General features: G+C 39.6%; 1 protein-coding gene across 1 annotated transcript; it reads left to right on the top strand.

Annotated features, from left to right (window-relative positions):
- The first annotated feature begins 1,939 nt into the window (after window positions 1–1,939).
- On the top strand, window positions 1,940–21,775 carry phf1 (PHD finger protein 1). The gene is made up of 15 exons (XM_028013646.1): window positions 1,940–2,806; window positions 3,408–3,486; window positions 3,572–3,653; window positions 7,456–7,542; window positions 9,897–9,991; window positions 10,464–10,612; window positions 11,398–11,493; window positions 13,506–13,574; window positions 13,667–13,790; window positions 16,022–16,089; window positions 17,062–17,193; window positions 17,479–17,557; window positions 19,691–19,806; window positions 20,554–20,640; window positions 20,883–21,775. Exons 2-15 carry the CDS (start codon window positions 3,409–3,411, stop codon window positions 21,259–21,261), a joined length of 1,641 nt encoding a protein of 546 aa, XP_027869447.1. The 5' UTR covers window positions 1,940–2,806; window position 3,408; the 3' UTR covers window positions 21,262–21,775.
- The last annotated feature ends 756 nt before the right edge of the window (window positions 21,776–22,531 follow it).

Here is a 22,531-nt window from a genome sequence, read left to right as displayed (position 1 = left end):
CGGTTACCTCGCTGGTTTACCCTGTGTACTCCCTATATCTCCTTGTTGGCTTTTTTCTTTCATCATGTTTTGTGGAGCCATGTCATTGTGCTTTGCCAAGTGTAGAGTCAACTATTAGAAGATTTTAGAGCACTTTGTGCTTCCCTCTGCTGACAAGCTTTATGGAGATGCTGATTTCATTTCCCATCACAACTTGGCAGCTGTTCACAAAGCTAGAAGAAACAGTACCGCTTTAATCACTCAGTTTTCATTGTGCTTATCTGGCCAATAAACTGACCTGATTTAGAACCTACAGATAATCTATTGAGTATTGTCTATTGAGAAATATGTAGGCTGCCTTTGAGGCAACCTGGGATTTCTGAAAACCTCAGAACATGGGTGATTGCCTCCACGCCATTCTGCATTAATATGGTAATTTATTCAAAAGAAAACCCAACAAAGCATTAAAGATTTAGTATGTCTGTTTGCAATATATCAAAATATAATAATCCCAGTTTTAATTTATAAAGTGTGACTTTTTTTTCATTTATTCTCTCTAAAAACACCCAGACTTGATGGGTGCCTCTTGAGAAAAATGATCTATCACCCACTATAAACACAAATCTTTACTGTAGTCTGGGTGTTTTGAGTCCAAATTTTTAAATTTCAACAAAATCTTAAGAACTTCCTTCAGTTTCTCTGCTCTGTACTCACCTTCCGCTTTCTTCCTGTTTATTCTAGTTATAATCTGCACAATCTGTGCCCCTTGATCTAATGATAACCATGTGAATTCAAATTAATTGCAGATGATGCTCTTACTGGGCTGCACAGTGGCGCAGTTGGTAGCACTGTTGCCTTGCAGCAAGAAGGTCCTGGGTTCGATTCCCGGCCAGGGTCTTTCTGCATGGAGTTTGCATGTTCTCCCTGTGCATGCATGGGTTCTCTCCGGGTACTCCGGCTTCCTCCCACAGTCCAAAAACATGACTGTTAGGTTAATTGGTCTATCTAAATTCTCCCTAGGTGTGTGTGTGTGTGTGTGAATGGTTGTTTGTCCTGTATGTCTTTGTGTTGCCCTGCGACAGACTGGCGACCTGTCCAGGGCGTACCCCGCCTCCCGCCTGGAACGTAGCTGGAGATGGGCACCAGCAACCCTCCCGACCCCATTAGGGACAAGGGTGAACAGACGATGGATGGATGGATGGATGGATGATGCTCTTACTGCATGACTGAACATAGCATAATCTTCATATTGGTTGTTTTGCATGTGAACACAACATGCCTGCACTGTTGAGGGCCTTAGAAACTGTGAGATTGAGCTCTTTTATTCACATAAACTAGTTTAATATTTTGGACCAACATCTTCCCATCATTAATTTCGTTTAACTGAATTTTTCAGAGGACAAAATGAAGAGTTTTATAAAATTCCAGCATTCGTCGTTGGACGTCAACAGTCAGCCAGGCTTTCGGCCGCAGAGGTTTTGGTAGTTGGCGCCCTCCAGTGGTCGCACATGGATAACTAAACTTCCACCTTTTATTTTCAATGTGCCGGGGGCCATTTTGAACCGTATACAGCGGTGTTACCACATGTCTGACTGACTGGTGGTATATTTAACGTGTAAGAAATGAACAACAAGTCATGAGATGGTTCAGGGGGAAAAATTCAACTGAGAGTAAGTCAATGTGTCGACACGATCATTTTCTGTTGACTTTACTGTTAGCGTTTTTATTTTAACATTTACAATCTGTTAAATTTTAAAATAGAATTTTATTCTAGATATAATAAGGTACTGTGTGTTATTTTCAACCGAACCCCCCAAAAATCAGATGGACGTGCAGGAAATATTTTTATTATCCCTCCATTGTCAGTAAGGTTACACCAACATCTCAGGATTTCTCCTTTTTTTTTTTTTTTAAACAGATGCCATTTTTTTTTTTTTTTCCAGGAAGATGAAAGCATCAAGCCTTCAGAAAATCACTTTATTAAAGAAGCATTAAGTTAATTTTGACCGAGGCTTCAGATCCGAACCCTTTGAAGTTCTGGCCTCAGTTTTGTTCCGTTTGAAAACTTTCCCTCTCTCCTCTCCTAAACTTGGATCTTACTTCTTGTCGGAGACCAATTAATGAGGCGGCTAAAGTCACTAATTGGCCGCTTAATTGGCCCCTGTCACCGCGCGCGCTGCAACCCTGCATCCTTCACTTCCTGCCCTCACATCACAAGCGTGTCACAATCATTTTAGGGTCACGCTCTCAGACAGCCAAGGACCCCCCACACCCCTTTACACGAGCACATTTCCCACACCTCTGGATGCCCCCACCAACCCACTCCCACGATAGCTCAGTGTTTTATGTCTGCGTCACAACAAGTCGGCGGAGGGCGAGAGGCAGAGGGATGATGGCGTCTCTGGCGGCTTGATTCCGGTGCAGCTCAGACAAAATCCGCCTTAATAAGCTTCGGCGGCTGTGAGAGGGGTGAGGTGTGAGAGTGTGGGGGGTGAGGGAGCAACAGCGACGGGGACATGATGAAACGGCACCGCGGAGAAAGGACGGACAAACTAGTCTGAGAGAGACGGACGGACAGTCACAGTCGCCTCCTCCTCCACCTCCTCCTCCTTGCTTACGGTTTGACTGACACACACACTCACACACACTCAGAGCGAGGCGCCTGGCACAGACAGAGACATACATGCACACCAGCCACTTTTTGCAAACCAGCACGCTGCGCATCGGAGCTGGCAGTAATTGGACATCCACAGCTGATGAGGGCATTTCATGTCCAGCCTGTCCAGGAATCCCAGTGACCCCGACGGAAAGGAGTTCGACTTGACAGGTACCCTTCAGCCGGCCAGCCCCCACTGTTCAATTCTCCATCTGATAACGCTGCTCTGCATGCTGCGTCTGCACTGACATGTGTGCATGTACTGGAACAAATGCTCAGTGTGCAAAAGACAAAACGCCCGAGGAGTCGCTTCATGCATCTATTCAAGTTTTTAAGCTGTTGAGAAAGGAGGCGAGGAAGACGGCGGGCAAAGTGCAAGGCAGATGCTTCAAGTAGCTGCATCCAGTTAAACTGTGTTGCAGCAGTCATCATGCAGTGCTTTTCCCCCCTATGTGTGTGTGCGTGTGTGTGTTTGATGTGTGCAGTAATCATTTGTCTTGCTCTGTGGTTCTGTATACTCACTCTCATCTTTCACTCTGGTGGATACAGGCTGTCGCTATGCTCAGGTCTGAAGAAGAGGAGTGTGTGTGTTGGGGTGTGCGTGTGTGTGTTTGGATGAAATTTTAACCCCTTTGGACTGAAAGCCGGCTGTCTGAGAGGCCGGGGGGACGTAAACTCTGTATGTCAGCAACGGCAGCAAAGTATTCAACGGATAAATCGGATTTCCATTTTCACACAAGCCCTGCTCTCCCCTCTCTGTGTCTCTCCTCAGGATGGGGGGAGTCAGTGAGGGAGATGATGTGTTGGCTCGTTGGAGTGATGGACTACTGTACCTTGGCAATGTGAAGAGAGTAAGTGTGTTGGGAAGATACTTTTCAAGTGGCCGTGTGTTGTAAGACTCCCATAATTGTCTCCTCCTTTCTCCCCCGTCCTCAGGTCGACGGAGTCAAGCAATGCTGCTTGGTGAGATTCGAGGACAACTCAGAGTTCTGGGTTCTGAGAAAGGACATTCACTCGTGTAAGAGTAACTGCTTCCTCTTCCCTCTGTTGGTGGAGTTAAGCTTTCTGTGTTGGGAGAACTTTTCCATTGAGTAAAATCTCGCTGTAGCGTAGACTTAGCGGCAGCCAAAGACATTGTTGAAGCCAATTTTTTATAGTAGGTTAAACTGGACTAAGTATTTCTGATTTGGGCTTGCCAAAATCTTTTCTATTTGCTAAATATCACAACAATAAAAGGCACCTTTCTAGATCATTTTCAACTTCTTTCAGACTGAGAAGTTCACATACATTTTCTCAGCTTTGAAATGTATGTGATGAAAGGTTTGATTCATCACATACACAGTTGAGAGAGGATTGCTTGCTGGAGGTATGGACTCTTTTGAAGTTTAAAACGATTTTACCCAATCACTAACGTTCAGCCGTGGTTTATGTAAAGCACCAGCTCGATGAAGCTTATTGGAAATTGCATGTGATATGAACGACCCCGACATCTTTGCCAGCAGACCTCCTCTGCTGCCATTGCCAAGCCCAATATAGCAGGAGTACAATTCTAAAGCAACGCTGAAAATTGGCATCATCATTCACAGCTCCTCCTTCTGTTCACTGCTTGGTCCTGTTGAAATTCTACTGGAGAAATCGAGGTCAATGGGGGAAAATGTAGAGCGCAGAAAGGAGATGAGAATCTCCCTTTTTGCTTTCGAAGGTAACATCCAGGCTAACATTTCTGTAACATATAACTGGACTTGTGTGTTAAACAGTGTGAATTGGGTTATACTGTTACCTTTGCTCCTGACTGAACTGGTTTAACTGGGTCAGGTTTATAAGTTGTTCCCATAATTTTTTCATCTCTGAAAACATTTTTCTGTGAGATGGGCTTTATGATGGCCACTCCAAAATATTAACTTTGTGTCCTTAAGACACTTCATAATTAAGTTGGTGCTCGGCTTTTGGTCGCTGTTCATTTGGAAAACCTTTTTGTGTTTAACTTCCCAGCTGGTGTGTTAACATGTCGCGTCACTATTTCCATATAAATCTTCCTAATGGAATTTGTGAAGAGCACCAGTCCCTCCTGCAGCAAACCACGAATGCAGCATAATGCTTACACCCACATGCTTAAGACTTAAAGTTTGCTCCAAATATAACAATATTCATAAAGGTTAACGGCTCAGTTTTTATTCCATCAGACTACGGGACAGGTATGTTGTTTTTTGAGTAATTGCTTTTTCCTCTGTCGGTGCAGGACTTGTTTCGCTGGGAATAATGACTCTCTTTTAACAGCTTCAGTCAGCATCTTCACAAGGTCTTTTGGTTTTTTGTTCCGGGGTTGATTTGAACGTTTGACACCAAAACCTGACACAGAAAGTATCTCTTTCCTGGACAGTATGATGACTGAACATTCTCATTCTGTTTACACTCCCTGAAATTGTTTTAGCATCTTTCTAGAAAGTGAGTTGCGAAGATCTACAATTCTCTTCCTAATGTCTCTAACTATTTACATTTTTACATAAAGTCACAAAAGGAAGCACTGTGTTTGTGTCGCCTATAAATACGTCCAGCAGTGTGCCTCCAGTTAAAATATTATGAATTAACCCATTAAAAGACTCTTAGTGTAACTAAACTTTTCAAGTTGGAGAAATAAATTGAATGAAATATAATATCTAAAATTCTACAAGTCACATTTCGGGTATCGTAACAGAGCTAAACCAGTAAAGGTTTAGCCTGATTTAATGTCGCAATAAAAACTGACAACAACATATTTCTCTCAAGGAGCATCTTCACAAGTAAACCTCACTAGGTTAAGTAGAGACAAGTTGTCAAAATGTGAATAAATGCTTTTATACTTGTAACTCTTGCCATGTTTTATATTTGTGATATCTGTAATGGATATTAGAATCAGTGATGCATGTAAACCTTTGATTTTAGGGGCATTCTTGTTGTTTTTCTAGCACTATTTTGAGCTTAATATGAGCCTAATGCAAAATCTCAGTTGTTACGTTGGTTACATTCTAAAACAGAAATAAAATCACTCTAAATTTAGGGTTGGAGTTTATTGCACTGTTTATTATTTAACTTATTGTTGTCACAATACATTCCAGTTGATGTTAAATAACCTGTCAGGATTGTTATTTTGAATATCTCATCCACTGTTTGTTTAGATGCAGTTTACTGAGACAAACCTAATTAAGCAAATTACAAATATTTGTATTTTGCTTGCGCTATGATTGCTGTGTTATGTAGCAACATAACACAGACTGTAGCAACAGTCATAAAGTAATCTAAAAAAGTAGTAATAAATAATTCTTATTCTCACATTGATTGTTTTCACCACAGTACCACAAAATATGAAAATAAAACTTTCATCACCCACCTCAACTCCAAAATACCAATTTTTAATAAGTCATGGACTTCTGCGTCCAGCTGTGAGAGTAATAATAAATGCTCTCATCAGAGTTTTGTTTTAGGTGTTCAGGCATACTGTGCCTGAAAAACAGCAACAAAGACACAGGAATTTATATAATTAGCATATAACTAGTTTATAAATAAATCTATGCCACACCTCAGTGTGTTCTTGTTAGGTTTTGAATGAACTTATTCATTTTTTAGAGTGAGAAATTTGTGTAGTAAAATAACATTTTAATCTCCTGCAGTCACAAATGTTCACTAAAATTGCTGTGATTTTAATTATTTTGTAGAAAGGACTATTATTTTTACTTTGGTTAAAGTTTCTTAGTTGTAAAAGTTTCTAATCCTGATTGGAGCTCTTTTTTTTCTCTCGCTGCTGAGACATATGATGGAAAAGGTGGAAACACGCGTCTCATTCATTTTAAACCGCTGACAGTTATGCAGACATTTCATCATGTTCGGTTGAATTTTTCTTTTGTTTTTTACTGTAAGCGCTTTGAAACGATGCTTCTTTGGTCTGATTCTGGAGATGCAGTGCTGCTGCAGGGGCGCTGTGTACTTTAGCTGATTGAATCATGCTTGAATGTTGTTTGTCCAAATAATAACAAGTTTTCCTTCTGTACATTGAAAAGTTAACAGGTATTGTAAGGCTGCAGTGCACTGCCTGGGATTATTACTTTTAGCCTCTCGGAGGCAGCAACCACAGCAGCGCAGCACTGAGACACGTCAGCACATTTAATCTGAACCTCAGACTCTAGTGGACATATAACAGGCCAGGGCTAACACAATATTGTGAAATGCACCTTTATTGTTGGATCCAGTTAGCAATTTCCTGTTAATGTGCTGTATGTGCAGACAAGGTTTTTAAAGAAGAAATCTGACTAAATGTGAGCTTTTATGCAGAATCTTGATACATCTAGGAATCTGGATTAATGATAAAAAAAAATAAAATAAAGTTTGAATACTTATTTTGAATAAATGCGTAAAGTGAGTCAGTCAACTTAAAATATAAAAAAATATATATATATTTTTGTCTTAATTTCTCTGTTGTCATCTTGAAATGCTAAATGTATATACGTATATTCACTCACATTTGCATTAAGCCCGTTGTGAAAGCTTCTTGTTTCTGGATTATTAGAGTCAATTAATGAAGTTATTAGACAAATGAGCCTTCAGGGAGAGGACTTTCCTTTCCCACCTCATGTTGAGTCAAAGGGGAGTTTCGACACTTGTTAGGACCAGGCTGAACATCAGCGCGTCAAACCAAAGGTGCAGGCGACTCTGAAATCAATGAGGTGGCAGGGACGTGAATCAATATACATAAATTAATGCAGTTGACTGCTTTCTCTCTCTGTGTGTCTCTGTCTTCCTCTCACATGTACATCGTCCCCGCCCCTCTGTTTTTCTGTTTCCCTCAGTTGCTGCCGGAGTGGAAGAAGTTTGCTGTATTTGTGACGCCCCGCCTCTTAAAGAACCCCTCATAAATTGTCTTAAATGTCACCACGGTAAGGAGGCATGCCTCATCATGCTCTGTCAAACGCTGCTTCTCCGTCAGAGCCGGTAGTGACCTTGAAGGTTTGACACAGGATGGTAAATAACAACACAGAAAGCCGCATATCATAAATGATGGCTAAGAGTTGTCGAATCTGCTCTCACAAGGGAGGGAAATAAATAAGACATCAAGAGACACAGAACTTATAGATTTAAATCTTTCAGAGTGTCTTCATTGTCTCTTTATTCTAATTTGGAAATCTAAATCTACTGGCACCAAATGTTTATTATTATGTTTGTAATTCTGCAAAGAAAATATCACCTCAAAAAGGATCATATCTTTAGAAAACACTCTAAGTTTTAGAAACTGAGTTAAGATCCCAGCTTCAGAACATTTCAAGGTCCACAAGGATGAACTGTTGTGTCACTGGGAAGAGGAATGTAACTTTGATTTCTGCTCAATCTAGCTTAGCGTTTCATCAATATTGATCTAACAATGAATTCAAACTCTAGACCGGAGAATAGAAGCTCAAATAAATGTGACTATTGGGTTTTAGAATTGGCATGATAATTTTTTCAATAAAAGAAACAGAGATGGTTTCATCTTTAAAGAGAAATATGGAAGCATCATTGCTAGGAACAGAGTATCTGGAATCAGAGGATCTCATTAGCATTAAACTGGCAGCGTTTCCATTACAAACATGTGCAAATCTTTCTTTGACTGTATTGTGCTAATGTAAAAAAAACAACACAATTTTGCAGTTGCAGTGTTTCCATTACATAAGAAATTATATTAAAATCACATGTAAATAAGCTTGTTCACGTGATAAGTCATTAAAAATTATGGCATCGTCGGATGTAAGCAGTTACATGAAATATATTCATAACCATCAGAGGAGACGTCAACGTCTTACTCTGGCGTCGGAGCAACAAACCGATCTATTTCCGATCTGCTGCATTGCAGCGTTTTGGTGGCGATTTTACTGAAGAGCTGTGGATTCAACACGTTCAGATGACACAACGTTTTATGAAAGAAGTGAGATGCTGTGAGAACTCTGGTGGAGCCAGCTGCAGATTGTCTGAAAAAATACTCCTACTACTTCCTGTCACTGTGTTTTTTGTCGTTTTCGCCAGTAGTAACATCCGGCTGTTGACCATGTGACTCCCATGATTTGAAAAAAGTGTGTCCATTGTAGTTTTGCGAAATACATATATTTCGACACAGCTGAAAAACCACCTCTTCCTGGCGCAAAAAGATTTTAGTTCTTTCAAAATTGCAGTATTTCCTTTAAGCAAATTAATTTTCATAATTTCAATTTGCGCGATTCAAATAGTTAATGGAAACGCAGCAACTGAATGGCAGAAAGACAATTAACCATGACTGCATCATGTCTGAGCAGCTTGAAGAAACTCAGCATTTTATAGCTAAAGTGTAAAACTACATATTAACTTAATTTGTCAAAATAAATACATCAATTTTTTATCTTCTGATTAATCCGGGGTCGGGTTGAGGGGGCAGAGAAGTCCAAACCGGTGCTTTGAATATTTTAGATATGCTCTGAGAAACAAATTTGTGAACTGGTGAATTTTCCCAAAATAAATTGGAATTACGTTCCACAGGAAAATCTGCAAATACTGAACCGTGAATAAGCGGGAGTTCACTGCATAGACTTAACAGACCATGTAATAACTCTCACTAATAATCTAAGCCAGGGGTGGGCAATCCTGGTCCTCGAGGGCCGGTGTCCTGCAGCTCTTAGATGTCTCCTTGGTCCAACACACTTGAATCCAACAGCTGAATCACCTCCTAAGTGCAGTCAAGTTCTCCAGAGTCCTGCTAATGACCTCATTATTTGACTCAGGTGTGTTGAAGTAGAGACGCATCTAAAAGTTGCAGGAGACCGGCCCTCGAGGCCTGGAGTTGCCCACCCCTGATCTAAGCTAACTATAACAACGAAGCTAAAACATCTTTCTTAACAAATGTGCAGTCCTTTGTTGGCATTGTTTCTCTGTAAAGCTCTTGGTGTCAAACTGCAAAAACCCTTCTTGATCTGGTAGAATGTTCAAATGCTAAAAACGTTGGTAAATGCAGCTGCAATAAATCTAAAGAGCCACCATGTAGCAGCAGGTCATGGTGGGAGATTTTACCATCATGTCATCCTCAAGCAAAGATGGTGACCGTCTGTTTCCTGGAATAATGCTGGAAAACTCTCCTTCTTATATGCAAATCCAACAGTTGGATGTTTTGCATTGCTTCTGAAATGAACTCGTAAAGAAGTGAAAATGGAACAGGCCTGTTATTACCGTCATTCAGGCTTTCTGTCCTGCAAAGACGATTTAAACGCTCTGCCTCCTCCTCCCATTACAGGTTATCATCCGGAGTGCCACACGCCGACCATCGAGCCAGAAGCTGACAGCGACTCCTGGATTTGTCGACAATGTGTTTTTGCTGTCGCCACCAAGGTCAGGCTGCTAATCTCCCCGTCTCACTTTTTTTTTTAAAAAGAGCTAAGAAATCCAGTCAAATATATCTATCCACATGGTAATGTGTGAGGCGCAAAATGTGTTTATTGGAGCAAGAATCTCACTGAATTTCTCAGTGTTGACTTCAATGTGTTCCGCGCCATGTCAGAGAAATTGCGAGCAGTCAATATTTATATTTATGCTTCAGTGGAGTTGAGAGGAGCACATTAAAAATCAATCCATCACATGTGCTCTGTTTGTGTAGACATGAGAGAGAAGTCGGCTCATTATTAATCGGTCAGTGCAGAGGAGCTCATTGTCCAGATCCTCTGATCTGGTCTCAGACTCCATCTCTCACAGCTGACCTGCGATGAAATGAGACAAAGATCCATCTTATAATCGAGCCTGATCTGCTTACTGATATGAGAGCGATATGAAAGCGACCACCTCTGTCCTGAAACTGTCTCTGCAGAGAGGCGGAGCTCTGAAACGCGGACGCTTTGCCCGACTCATGCAGTTCATGAAACTCCGGATCCCCTACCAGCTGTCGTCCTTAGACTGGGATCCTCAGCATCTGACCAATCAGCAGCAGTGTTACTGCTACTGCGCCGGACCTGGAGAGTGAGTGGGGCCAATTCTGACTACAAAACCCTCCGCGTGTTTTGGCTCTGCTGGTAAAAGTGTTTTTGATGGGTAGACACAAATGGACTGGATAATTACAGGTGAACATGAATTCAACAAAAGCAAACTGCTGAACTCAGAAGGAGCTGAGAAGATAAAGAAACCAAAACCTGGCAATTTTCTAAGAAATAGCACAAACGCACAATGAAAAAGAGCAAAAGAATACATTAATAAACTCACCAAGAAGGAACCATTTCTGTGTTGATTTGGATCATTATCAACAATGACCAATACAATCTGAGATTAATCTACTGAAATGAGATATCAATTTATGAATTTTTCAGACATATCTACCAGCAGTGCCAACTAATGCTGTCTGTCTGTATGTAAACTCGTAACTTCAGAAGTTAATCTGGTTGTGTGTATATGGGAAAAATTAAGAGACCACTGCAAAATGATCAGTTCTTTGATTTTACTCTTTATAGGTATATGTTTGAGTAAAATGAACATTGTTCTTTTATTCTATGAACTACTGACAACATTTAGTATTGATTTATTATATAAAGTAACGATAAAGATGCAGTGCTTTCAGACCTCAAATAATGCAAAGAAAACAAATTCATCTTCATTCAGAAACAACAATGCTAATGTTTTTACTCAATATTTGGTGGGATAACCATGAGGTTTTCATTGCGGTCCGGTGCAGTGGTCTCTTCATTCCTTTTGGACACGTCCGTTTGTTCGTGGGTTTATTGTTGATAGGTTTTGTTGCTGTTGGGTTGCAGGTGGAACCTGAAGATGCTGCAGTGTGGCAGCTGCGGTCAGTGGTTCCATGAGGCCTGCACTCAGTGTCTATTAAAACCATTGCTGTATGGAGACAGGTATGTTACTCATTCAGGGAAAAGATATATAGCTAAAATAAATCATGAACAGCTTAAAGGGGGGGAAATAAGCAACTCTCAGGTGGGCTGTTTGGTGGAGCTCACACAATCATGACACAGTATTTATTTCTGTATGTTTAAATGTTCTAGCCTGGAAATAATATTTTCTCAACCGTGAAGGTATTTATTATGATACACAATATGAAGTATAAAATCCCTTTAACTAACAGAAAGAAATAGTATTGGGTACCAAAAGTTTGGTAATTTTTAAATAATTTGCAGATTTTAATCTCTTTCAAGGTGGCAGTTTGGTGTGAGATGAAAATGAGAACATCTTTGATATGTTTATTTTTTTCTCCTGAAGTTATTCTTATTTTGATGTAGATGTAAGTCGGACCCACTGTAAAGCTTTCTAGTAGAGTTCTGAAAATTTTAACTCACTGGTATTTGGATGTATTCATAACTTCATCCAACCCGACACGATGCTGCATGAATTACATCCAGTTCTGAATGTTTTCTTTAGAAGAAAATGGTTCTGTCTCACAACCTTTCTCATTCGGTCAGACATATTGGACAAGGTCAGGTAGAGTTTAGCTCAGGCAGATCATTTCTAAAGAAATATGAAATATGTTTCTGTATGCAGATACAAGAGATACAGAACAGAATACAGGAGATTACCAGCCTCGTTGAGTACCTTGAATACCAGTTTATGTGAAGTCATTGTTGTCCCACATTTTTTTCAGTGAGAAACCTTTTGTACACGTCTCCAGACTGGAACATTAAAATCTTACTGATCTTGTGTAACATCTCTGCAAACTTCAGCTTTGAACTGCAAAAACACAAAATCTTACCAAGTATTTTTGGTCCAGTTTTTAGTGCAAATACCTTAGGAGACTAGAAACAAGGCAAAACTAATTTACAAATAACTTTCCTGCAAAATTTAGAAGCTTGTTTTAAGTAAGTAATTCCTTAATGTGGATTAATGGAATTATTTCATTCATAACATTGGAGGAATAAGTGAATTAATTTCCCACTGGAACTAATACTTTAAAAAAAAGAAATCAATATTAAGGAATTATTTACTCACTAAAGAGTAGAAATTTGGAAGTTGGGAAAATTTAGCTAGAACTCTTGAACTTTATGTCACATTAATCAGATTCATTATAATAGAAGATTTCTGCAGCTGCAGCTGAATCAACGTGTTTGAAATACAAACAACAACAAATCTGCTGTTTTCCTTCCAACAGATTTATTTGATTCTCAGTTAAGATTGAATTATATAAAATCTGATATTTTACCTGGAGACCTTTGTTTAATAACCATAATGAAAAACAAAACTTTTTAAATAGCGAGAAACAGCAACTATTTATCAGTTTTATTACCAAAACAAACAATGAATCAAAGTTCCTAATTAGCATGTTAATCACAGAGTTAGATGCTGGTCTGAGGGAAAAATAAAATTGATCAATATGTCGCCATGACGGCTTCACTTGTCAACAAACGGTCTTAATTACCTCCAGATTAAATGATTAGTGAGCGTGCATGTTAATGTTCACAGTGCGACGAGGACAACGGCTCGTCTTCAACTCAAAGTGACACACTCCAGAGCATCTGCTCCACCTAGCAAAACACATCCATCCACTGAAGTTATCATTATAATTACCCGTCTTTGTGGAGCTGTTTACGCCCATCCTGACACCAAACTGTGCGAGTGGGAGCAGAAAAGAAGGGATTAAATCGAGACTGACAGTATGGGAGTAACATCTGCAGAGCAGGTGACGGAAGAGGAGCGAAGATCGAGTTTACAGTTAGAATAGTAAGCGTGTGCAGCCGTCTCACAATGTAGGCGCCTCGTTTCTCACCGTGACCTTCATGCAGATATAAGGATGCAAGTAAGTTTCCAGGTCAGATTTTAAAGCTGAACGGTATTATCTAAAAAGACACACCTCTCTCTATTTTATTTTTATCCAGAGAAGAAAACCAAACTGATTTCTTCTGTGCGTTTATTTCAGGTTTTATCAGTTCCAGTGTTCAGTTTGTACAAAGGGACCGGAGACAGTCCAGAGGCTGCCCATGACCTGGTTAGAAATAATTTTTTATTTCAATAACAAATCAGAAATGAAGTTGGAAATATTTTTAACCACACTAACAAAGTATTTTTCTCTACCTGCAGGGTGGACCTGGCTCATTTAGTCCTCTACCACCTCTCGCTGTGCTGTAAGAGGAAATACTTTGATTTCGACCATGAAATCCTGTCCTTCACCAACGAGAACTGGGACTCGTTGCTCCTGGGCGCGGTATTGATATTTCCCTGTTTAAGCACAATGATGAAATGATGTGAAATACTTACAGGCTTCCCTTTTCTCTTTTATTTTTTTACGAGTGAGATTTAAAGCTTATTAAGCAGCATTAAAGTAAAATGCAATAGTTGACCTCTGAGGGAACTCAGGGAAACAGTGCACAGTTAAAGTATTTAGTCCTTTGATGATCTTCTGTTATAAAAATTCAGCTGAATGACCCTGAGCGTCTTTGCTTTTAGTTTCCTCTTAAAATTGTTCACCTGAAGTTATTTATCTAGCATTTGCGATGTTTATGTTTTGCTTTCAGCTGAATATTTCACCACGTTTTGTCATGTTACAACCACAAACTTCAATTAGAAAGTTTTTCTGATGGTAGAAAAACTGAGCATAATTCATACTGGTGAAGTGGAAGAAAAAGGACATGCATTTTGACCTTTTATTTTTACTGATAAAAATCTGAAAAGTGTGGCCTGCAATCTGAATCAATAGTTTCTTAAAAAAGAAAAAACCACAGGTGTTTTGGACCATTCTGCCTTGCTGAACAGCTCAAGCCCGGTCACATCGGAGCTTCTGTGAACATCCATTTTCAAGTCTCACTGCAGGTGATGATGCTGCCACCACCATGTTTCATGATGAAGAACGTTTGTTCATGGAGATGTGTCACGTTAATTTTTCTGACACACACATCCCACCTGAGCTGTGCATCTCTGCAGCTTACTAGTTAGGTGATCTCTAAAACCAAATATTGCTCTGGGTTTTATTTGGGGGTGTTAGAAAAATGGGGGCTAAATATAAGTACATTCCAAAATCCACTTCACAATTATGCACTACTTGCATAAAATCCTTTTAAAATTCATTGATGTTTGTGGTTATTATTTGACGAAAAATGAAAAGCGGAAGTGAAATGATTTCTTTTATATTTATTTTCACTGCTTCATGGATGAATACTCAGACTTACAGTTACTACATTATTATCTTATGTAAACAGTAAGCAGACAATGCTGCACAAATGTCTCATTTATCTATATGTTCCTTCCTTTGTGATCTTTTCGACTTGATCCATAGTTCTTGAGGCTTTTCCTTAAAGTTTATTTATTTTATTTAAGTGAACTGAATTCTCTCAAACACAAAACCTTTTGCTTTTTTCATACAATTTTCATTAAATTTGTATAAAAACTCACTGAGATTAAAATAAATCAAATTTAGAGTGTACTGAATTTTTTGAGAATGGATCACAGTGTGTTTGAGATCAGATGTTTAAAACTACCAGTGATCTGATTTTTGATCCACTTTATTGTAGCTTTTTTATGCTTAGTTATACTGAAAAATCCACAAATCATCACCAAATTGTTTCTGGATTGTTGTTGGAGAGAAATTCTGATCCTTAGGTTTAGAAGCAACCCCATGATCAGAAAGACAATTCATCATATGATATAATTTCCAATTTTTGACTTTCTTGTAAAATTTCAGTCTATTTTTTCTTGACCAGATGACACTATTGCTATCCTTCTTGTTCAAAAAAAGCCTAGTTTGCTGCCAGTTTGAATAAGCTCTGTTCTGGTGGCAACACAAGGCTTTAGGTCACTTAGAAGGTGACATATTGGAGATGTCTTGACTTGAAGGTCTTGATGATTAATTGTCTTGATTTAATTTGGTGGTGAACATTGCTACCAGAGGGAGAAAACAATTTCAAACACAATCAGCTTGTCTTTACGATTGTTGTGTTGGTCTCAGATAAACTTGTTCATGGTTTTCCCTCTGCTTAATTCAGTTAAAGTAGATTTAAAATAAGTTTTGTCAGAAGGTGAACGTAGCGCTAATAAAACTTTTTACATTTATTTGATCTGGATCTGAAATAGATGTGAAAATATCACCAATAATAAATCCAAAGATTAAAAACCACAACACTGGTGTCACTGGCCAAAATGCAGAACCACAGATTGATTTTATGTGAATAATTGAGGCTGTATATAAACTGAGCTTTTTCTGCATATTTTTGAGATTTCTCCTTTCAACTCCAAGTGACATTCTTGAAATGTTTTCTTCATTCTGTCACCACAGACAACAGCTTTTTTCCCCTCCCTGCCACGTTGCTGCACCAGTTAATTTCTCATATCAGCATCACAGCTGTCAGTGGCTGTAAAAGAAAATTATCGTATGCAGTCGGTGTGCGTTGTCCGCTGCGTGAACACGGCTTTGATTTCTTTTCACTCGTCTCCGTCCTGCAGCTGTCTGACACGCCGAGGCAGGACCGCTGTCACAATCTCCTCAACGCTCTCAACTCTCACAAGGACAGGTGAGTCGTTGCGTTTAAGGAGAAGAATAAACACCAGCCGCACATGACCGGAGTGATGAGGAGACGGGCTGCGGCGAAACGTGTGACTTTGAATAAAGAGCCAGGGAAATGAATCTGACACTTACAGAGATTATTTTGATTTGTAAGCAGCACAGAATTCTGCTAACCTCTATTAAATTATTGGAACAAAAAAATGTAACTGCTTCAAGTGGATTTTCGTTGAATGTTGTTTAAAAATAACCTTGCAGCCAAATAAAACAGCATATTTCTCCAGGCGAAGTCTCTTCTAATTATGTGCATGTTAATTACAGAGTCACTACCTTTGAAGTGTTCCCACGTCTTGCTTCTCATCAGGAGCTGAAGAACATTGTGTTAGAAAGCTTTACTGTGCTTTCCAACTGTTCATCCCCATATTCAAGCTGCATTCCCACATTTTGTCATGTTCCAGCCAAAATTATTGGGATTTTATTTGATAGAGACTCAAAAACTGTCGTATCATTTTAAAGCAGTAAGAAATGCATTTGTCTTAAGCTCCTGTTACTCCAATTTGCTTAGATAAAACGCTTACATTTTGTCAGTTTGGTATAACTGCAAACTACAGCTGTGAGGCCCATAGTAAATCTGGGGGAGCTGCAAAGATCAGCAACTCAGGTGGGCGACTCTGTTAGGCTACACAGCAAACGAATGCCACCCAAATCAGATTAATTTTGCCTTCATGCAACTTTTTCACTGCTTAGGAAGATGCTGTTTATCCTTTTGTTAAAGAGTTACATTTTCCGTCACTTCACAACTGTGCTGCACTTTATGTTTGTCTACTACATAAAATACCAATTGAAGAACATTGTATATTTGTGGTTGCAACACGACAAGATGTGAGAAACAAAGGGAAGCATGATTACTGTTGCAATGCATTGTGAATTCATTACGATTAAAAAACAGAAATGTGACTTCTGTTCCTCTGCCGCCACACAGGTTTGTCTCTGGAAAGGAGATCAAGAAGAAGAAGTGTCTGTTTGGGCTGCAGGTCCGAGCTCCGCCTCCTCTGACGTCTGATTCGTCGCCTCTCGTCACCGATCCGCCTATCAGCATCACCCACAGGAGAAGGTCAGATTGAGAACAGCAGGTTTCTCTTTTTTTCTTCTCTTCTTTCAGCTGAAACTCTGGAAATCTCACATAATGTGTCATTAAACGTAAACAATCAGTCAGAATCTCATTGTTTTCCTTAAAAAGTGAAACTTTGTTACTATGTTCAGTTCATAATCATTCTAAATCATTCTTTAGTTTTAGCTGCCCTAACACTCTGTCCTACACCACTGTAATAAATTACACATGAAGAAATTATGCTGGTGTTTTTTCTTGTATACTAATTTATGTTTTTCTTGTCCTCAGCCCGTTGTCACTGCCCTGCCAGAGGAGAGTGGGGGGGTCGGAGTCACGTAAATCAAAGCGTCGCATCATGGAGACACAGGTCAGCGCCTCTGTCTCAGGATAAGGGAGGATGCAGGGGAAGTGTGGGACACCAAACCCGTTGATATTTTGTCTCTTTTTCTTTTTTTTGCTGCAGCCAGATAAACAGCTCTCTGCAACTCAAATAACCTGTCAGTCAGACGACGCCACAAAGGTTCATTTCACCGTGGAGATCGGTTTTTACTCCTTTCCTCAGTTCAGTGCCTCTGTTGCGGTTCTCTTTTTTTTCCTGCAGGATGCTCATGTTTGAGGGTACACAGATAGATTAATAATAGCTGTGAGAGACATGGCGTTACTCCGGTAAAATGTATAATTCAAATCCAATCTTGCCAAAACCTGCTCTTGTATTTCATCAACACCTGCAGTTCAGCGTCGCATTTATCATTATCATCAAAGCCAATTCCCGGCGGATCGCTCTGAAACAAGCACCATCACATGTGGTGGTTGCTATTTATACTCTGCATTCTTAACCGTGAATGCTCCTTGTGCTTTTTTCCTCCTACTCATCACTCTGATCTGAGTATGTGCACATACTGTAATCCTGGAACAATATGCTCTGCAGAGCTCTCATTTTTTTTCTTGCGTCTTCTTTTTTTTCTCTGGCATATCCAGGCCTCATTGTTCTGCTCTGACTGATGCTAATCTCCGCCCGTCTTTGAGGAGCAGCTCTTGGTTGTAGTGAGGAAAGTGAGATGGGTAGGAATGCTGATGGCCTGGGATCACTTCCAAACGCACTTTGCAGTCAATTACAGTTTGGCCAGGTGGCGCTGGCACCTTGACAGTGCAACTCTGACAGAGCACCAGCGTTTAAAGGCACAGACGTTCGCTGGAGCCGCTGAGTAATAGTCCTCCGTCATTAGAGACATGCTACAGAATAATAATGGGCTCAGCATGGCGCTATGTCACAGTCCAGCGATGAGAAATCGACCTCATGCATGATGTTTCCTGTGACTGATGGCTCTATCTGATGATCCTGATGCTTGTACTTGTTGTGAGTCGTTGGAAGACAGAGAGCAGCCTTACTGACCAGTAACTTTGCCACATGATGGGATGGAAAGGGAACAGATCTGTCAACCCTTTTGGCTCCAAGTTCTGCAAAGTATAAAAATGCTTCAGGATTTTCATCCACAGAATTTTGATAATTATACCATGGACTTACAGATGAAATTACTCTACTCTAGTGCACCTTGAAAAAAGTCATTATAATCCATGAGCATTTTCACATTTTGTCATGTCACAACTACAAATTTCATTGTTTCTTATATTTAAGTGTGTTTTCGCACCTGGTAGTCCAGAAGACTTGGTTTGATTGGTTCTGTTTCACACTGCACTGTGTGGAAACAACTGGAAAGATGCTGAAAGAAACAACTCCACAATCTCTGAAGAAGACATGAACGTAACTTCCTTCAAATGTAAACAAAAATGGAGTGGCATCAGATTCTAGCAGTTGTAGGATTTCTCTTTAGTCATTAGTACAAGACCGTGAGCCATTTTTTGTTTGTTTTGGTTGTATTTACCCAGAATGCCCTGCGCTAGAGTTCACTTCCTGTTTCTGGAGTGTTCTCTGGCCCACTTAGCGTTCACATATGCATTCGAACTGCACCAGTTTACTTAAAGACTAGATCAGAGTTTACGTTTTTAGTCTGCATCAGAGATGGATCATACAGTCACACCTCCCCAAACCATCCGGACATTCTAGACAAACGGACTGGAGTTTGATTAAAGCAGACTAAACAAGGCTGGTGTGAACGCACACTAAAAGTATACGTACTACAGCAACACGAAGTGGGGCATAATTGTGAAATGGAAGGAAAGTGATGCCTGGGATTGTAACTTTTGTGCAAATTTAAATTTGAAAAGTGTGGAGTGTATGAGTCAGTAGTGACAGCTGCAATTGAACATCCAGCATCTCTACCAGCTCTGCACATATTGAAAACAACATTGTAGCCCATTTTTCTTTGTAAAACAGCTCTAGCTCAGTTGTTCATTTTTTACGCTGCTTGTACTGATATGATAAAATATAATTTGATGTTCTGCCTTGAATAACATTTTCCCTCCAGATGTTCTTCCTGTTAGGAGTTCATGGAGGTGTCAGTGTTTGGGACACCTCTCACACTGACCCCTCTGTTCGCAGGCCTGTCCGCCACCAGTCGCTGCCAACCCTGTGGAACTTCTGCCATGTTGCCATGGCTACATGGGAGGAGCCAACCTGTACAACTCCAGGAAGTTGGATGAGGAGATGGATGCAAGGTAAGGTTTCATCTGCCCTGGAGGTTTTGTCCAATTTACTGACATAAAATTACATGGGTTTAAATTTTAAAACATTATCTATATTCAAATTATAGCAGTATTTTCTTTCGATTGTTATATTGGGTTGTTCATTACATTATTACACACTGAAATTATTTTATTTTTTGTTTTATTTTTCCAAGTTTATTTAAAAGTAATAAAGTAAGGATGTATATATTTCTTAGCTTGTGTCACTTTAATATAAGATCCTTTGGATTAAATTTCAGTACGCTGGGTTATTTGTTTGTGGATTTCTTATTAGTGTGTTGTTTTAAATATGTAAATATTGTTTTACTAATGCTATTTATCCTACTTTATATGAATCATTTAATCTGGTCGTTTTTAAATTTGCCTTCTAAGCAAGGTTTGGTATGGATGAATCCGCCTGAACATTTATACCTCAACAAAAGCTTTTCACAGAAAAAATTCACTGCATGGTTCAAATAAACATATCATTTTTGTTATATCATATTTTTTCAATCAATCAGGACTGAAAAGAATATGTTTTTACCTAAATTGTTTTCAAATGACAACAGATATGTAGAACAAACATTAACAGAACTCAATAAAAATAAAGCCTAAATCCCTTTTATTTATGTAGCTCAATGGTAGCTTTTTAATTAACAACAATTTTACCCACATCTGGATACAATCATTATTTCTTTTTGCATTTTAATGATGTACATGTTGTGTGCATTTTGTCTACAGCCCCCCTCCCAAACGAATGTATGCGCTGTACCACACCACCTACAATGGGAACACTCCTCTCTCCAGGGGTCTTCATCACTACAACAGGTTCTAAATTCACTTTTTAACCTTTTGGCTGACAGTTTTATGATTCACAGGACGATGTTTAAATCGTTAATGAAATCATATCTTTGATATTTTTTTGTTTTGAAACTTCTAAATGGTCTCCAAACAACAATATCACCATTTATTGCAATTCATTGTTATAATTCCCCAGTGGGAGAAATGTAGTTCTGTTACTATCAAAAACGTTGTATTGCTCACATCTTTGCCTCTGTTTGCTCTCACAGCATGGAGGACACCTGCAGATTACCTCCACCATGCTTCCCATACCCCTTCAGCTCCAGCGGGACCCCCCACCTCCATCACCTCCACCAGCACCACCACCACAACCACCAACACAACCACCAGCACCAGCCAGGTCAGAAGCAGCTGGAGCCCCTCATCCTGCGCGACGGTCCTCCGTATCAGAGTGGCGCGGGCGGCGGAGGAGGCAGTGGTGGGGCGGGAAGTGGAGCGGGGATGGGTGTGGGTGGGGGCGGGGGCGACGGGACTGTGGTCCGGAGCTGGGCAGGAGGAGGGGAGGCCGTGAGGATCCTGGCAAGACGCGTGACTCCAGACGGGAAGGTGCAGTACCTGGTGGAGTGGGACAACGTGGGTCTGTACTGAGGCAGGCTGGGACAACAGGAGACACAGGACTGATGTGTATTTAATATGTGGCGGTGTGTAAAGAACAAAAAAAAATCTAAACATGGTTCAGATCCAGGTTTCTCTCATAGTATCACCTCAGTTGGACATCATTATAACCTCAGTACTAGGTGTTCCTATTTGCTAGTGTTCCTCTGATATTTGTACTGTTATAACTTTGGAATATGCCTTTGCATTGATCATGTTTTACAGTGATGATGGAAACGACTTCAACTTCCAGATTATCTTTTAGTGTTTCACCCTTACTAGGAAAAAACTGTTCTAAGGGTTTATATACTGTATATACTCTGCTGCAGGTATACATGGTACTAGAAGACTTTCTGTTTCTTTTGTATTTTACAGTTTTCAATTCATGATTTACCTGAGAAATGTTTATTTTCCTGCTTCACTATGGATACCTTGATCCCAAAATGGAGAAATATTGGGACTGTGTGAAAAAATAAATAAAACAAAGTGATTCTTTCACTAAATGTGACTTTTATTAAATTTTCTTTTTCATTACCAAAAAATATTGGAAAATCTCAACTTCATTTTTAGTCTTTTTATTCGGGGGGGGGGGGATTTTGAAAACACAGATGCCACAATTATTGCCTCTATTTAGACGTTTTCCTATGCTTTTCCTCTTTAAGTTGATCAATGTCTAAAAATGTTGATTAGTTATCAACAATTCTAATTTTTCTGTGGTATAAATAGGACACCTTTTCTTACCAACTCCTCAAAACAGGAAACAAATGACTATAATCTTTAAATAAGAGAGAGTAATGCTAATCTTCATGAATGAGGAAATGGTTACAAGATAACAGTTAGTGACCCAAACCTGAGCATATCAACAATCAGAGGAATAAATTTAAAAAATGTTTAAAACCACCATAAAATAATCTCCAAATATCACAGTTCAAGAAATCCAACAAACAGTTCATCTTGGGGTCAGTAATTCTCCACAACTATTAGACTAAATCTAGATCCCGGTCACATCAGTTTGATTGAGATTTAGATTTAACTAGGCAACTGTAGGGCATCTGACTGTTTCTCCTTAAGGTGTTGCATTAACGGTGTGTTTAGGAAAAATGTCCTGCTCATGGTAAACATCCAAACAAATTTTTGCAAAACTCAAGCAAGTCAAATATTTTCCACATTCCTTTCTTTATGTCTTGCTCCATTGACATTTCCTCCAATTTTGGCTAAAATCACGGTCTCAGCCCATAAAAAAACATTTACACTACATTATACT

The sequence above is a fragment of the Xiphophorus couchianus genome, chromosome 3, assembly GCF_001444195.1.
Source record: "Xiphophorus couchianus chromosome 3, X_couchianus-1.0, whole genome shotgun sequence".
NCBI lineage: Eukaryota > Metazoa > Chordata > Actinopteri > Cyprinodontiformes > Poeciliidae > Xiphophorus > Xiphophorus couchianus.
Note: the sequence above shows the minus strand (reverse complement) of the source record. Positions and strands in the feature narration are given on the sequence as shown.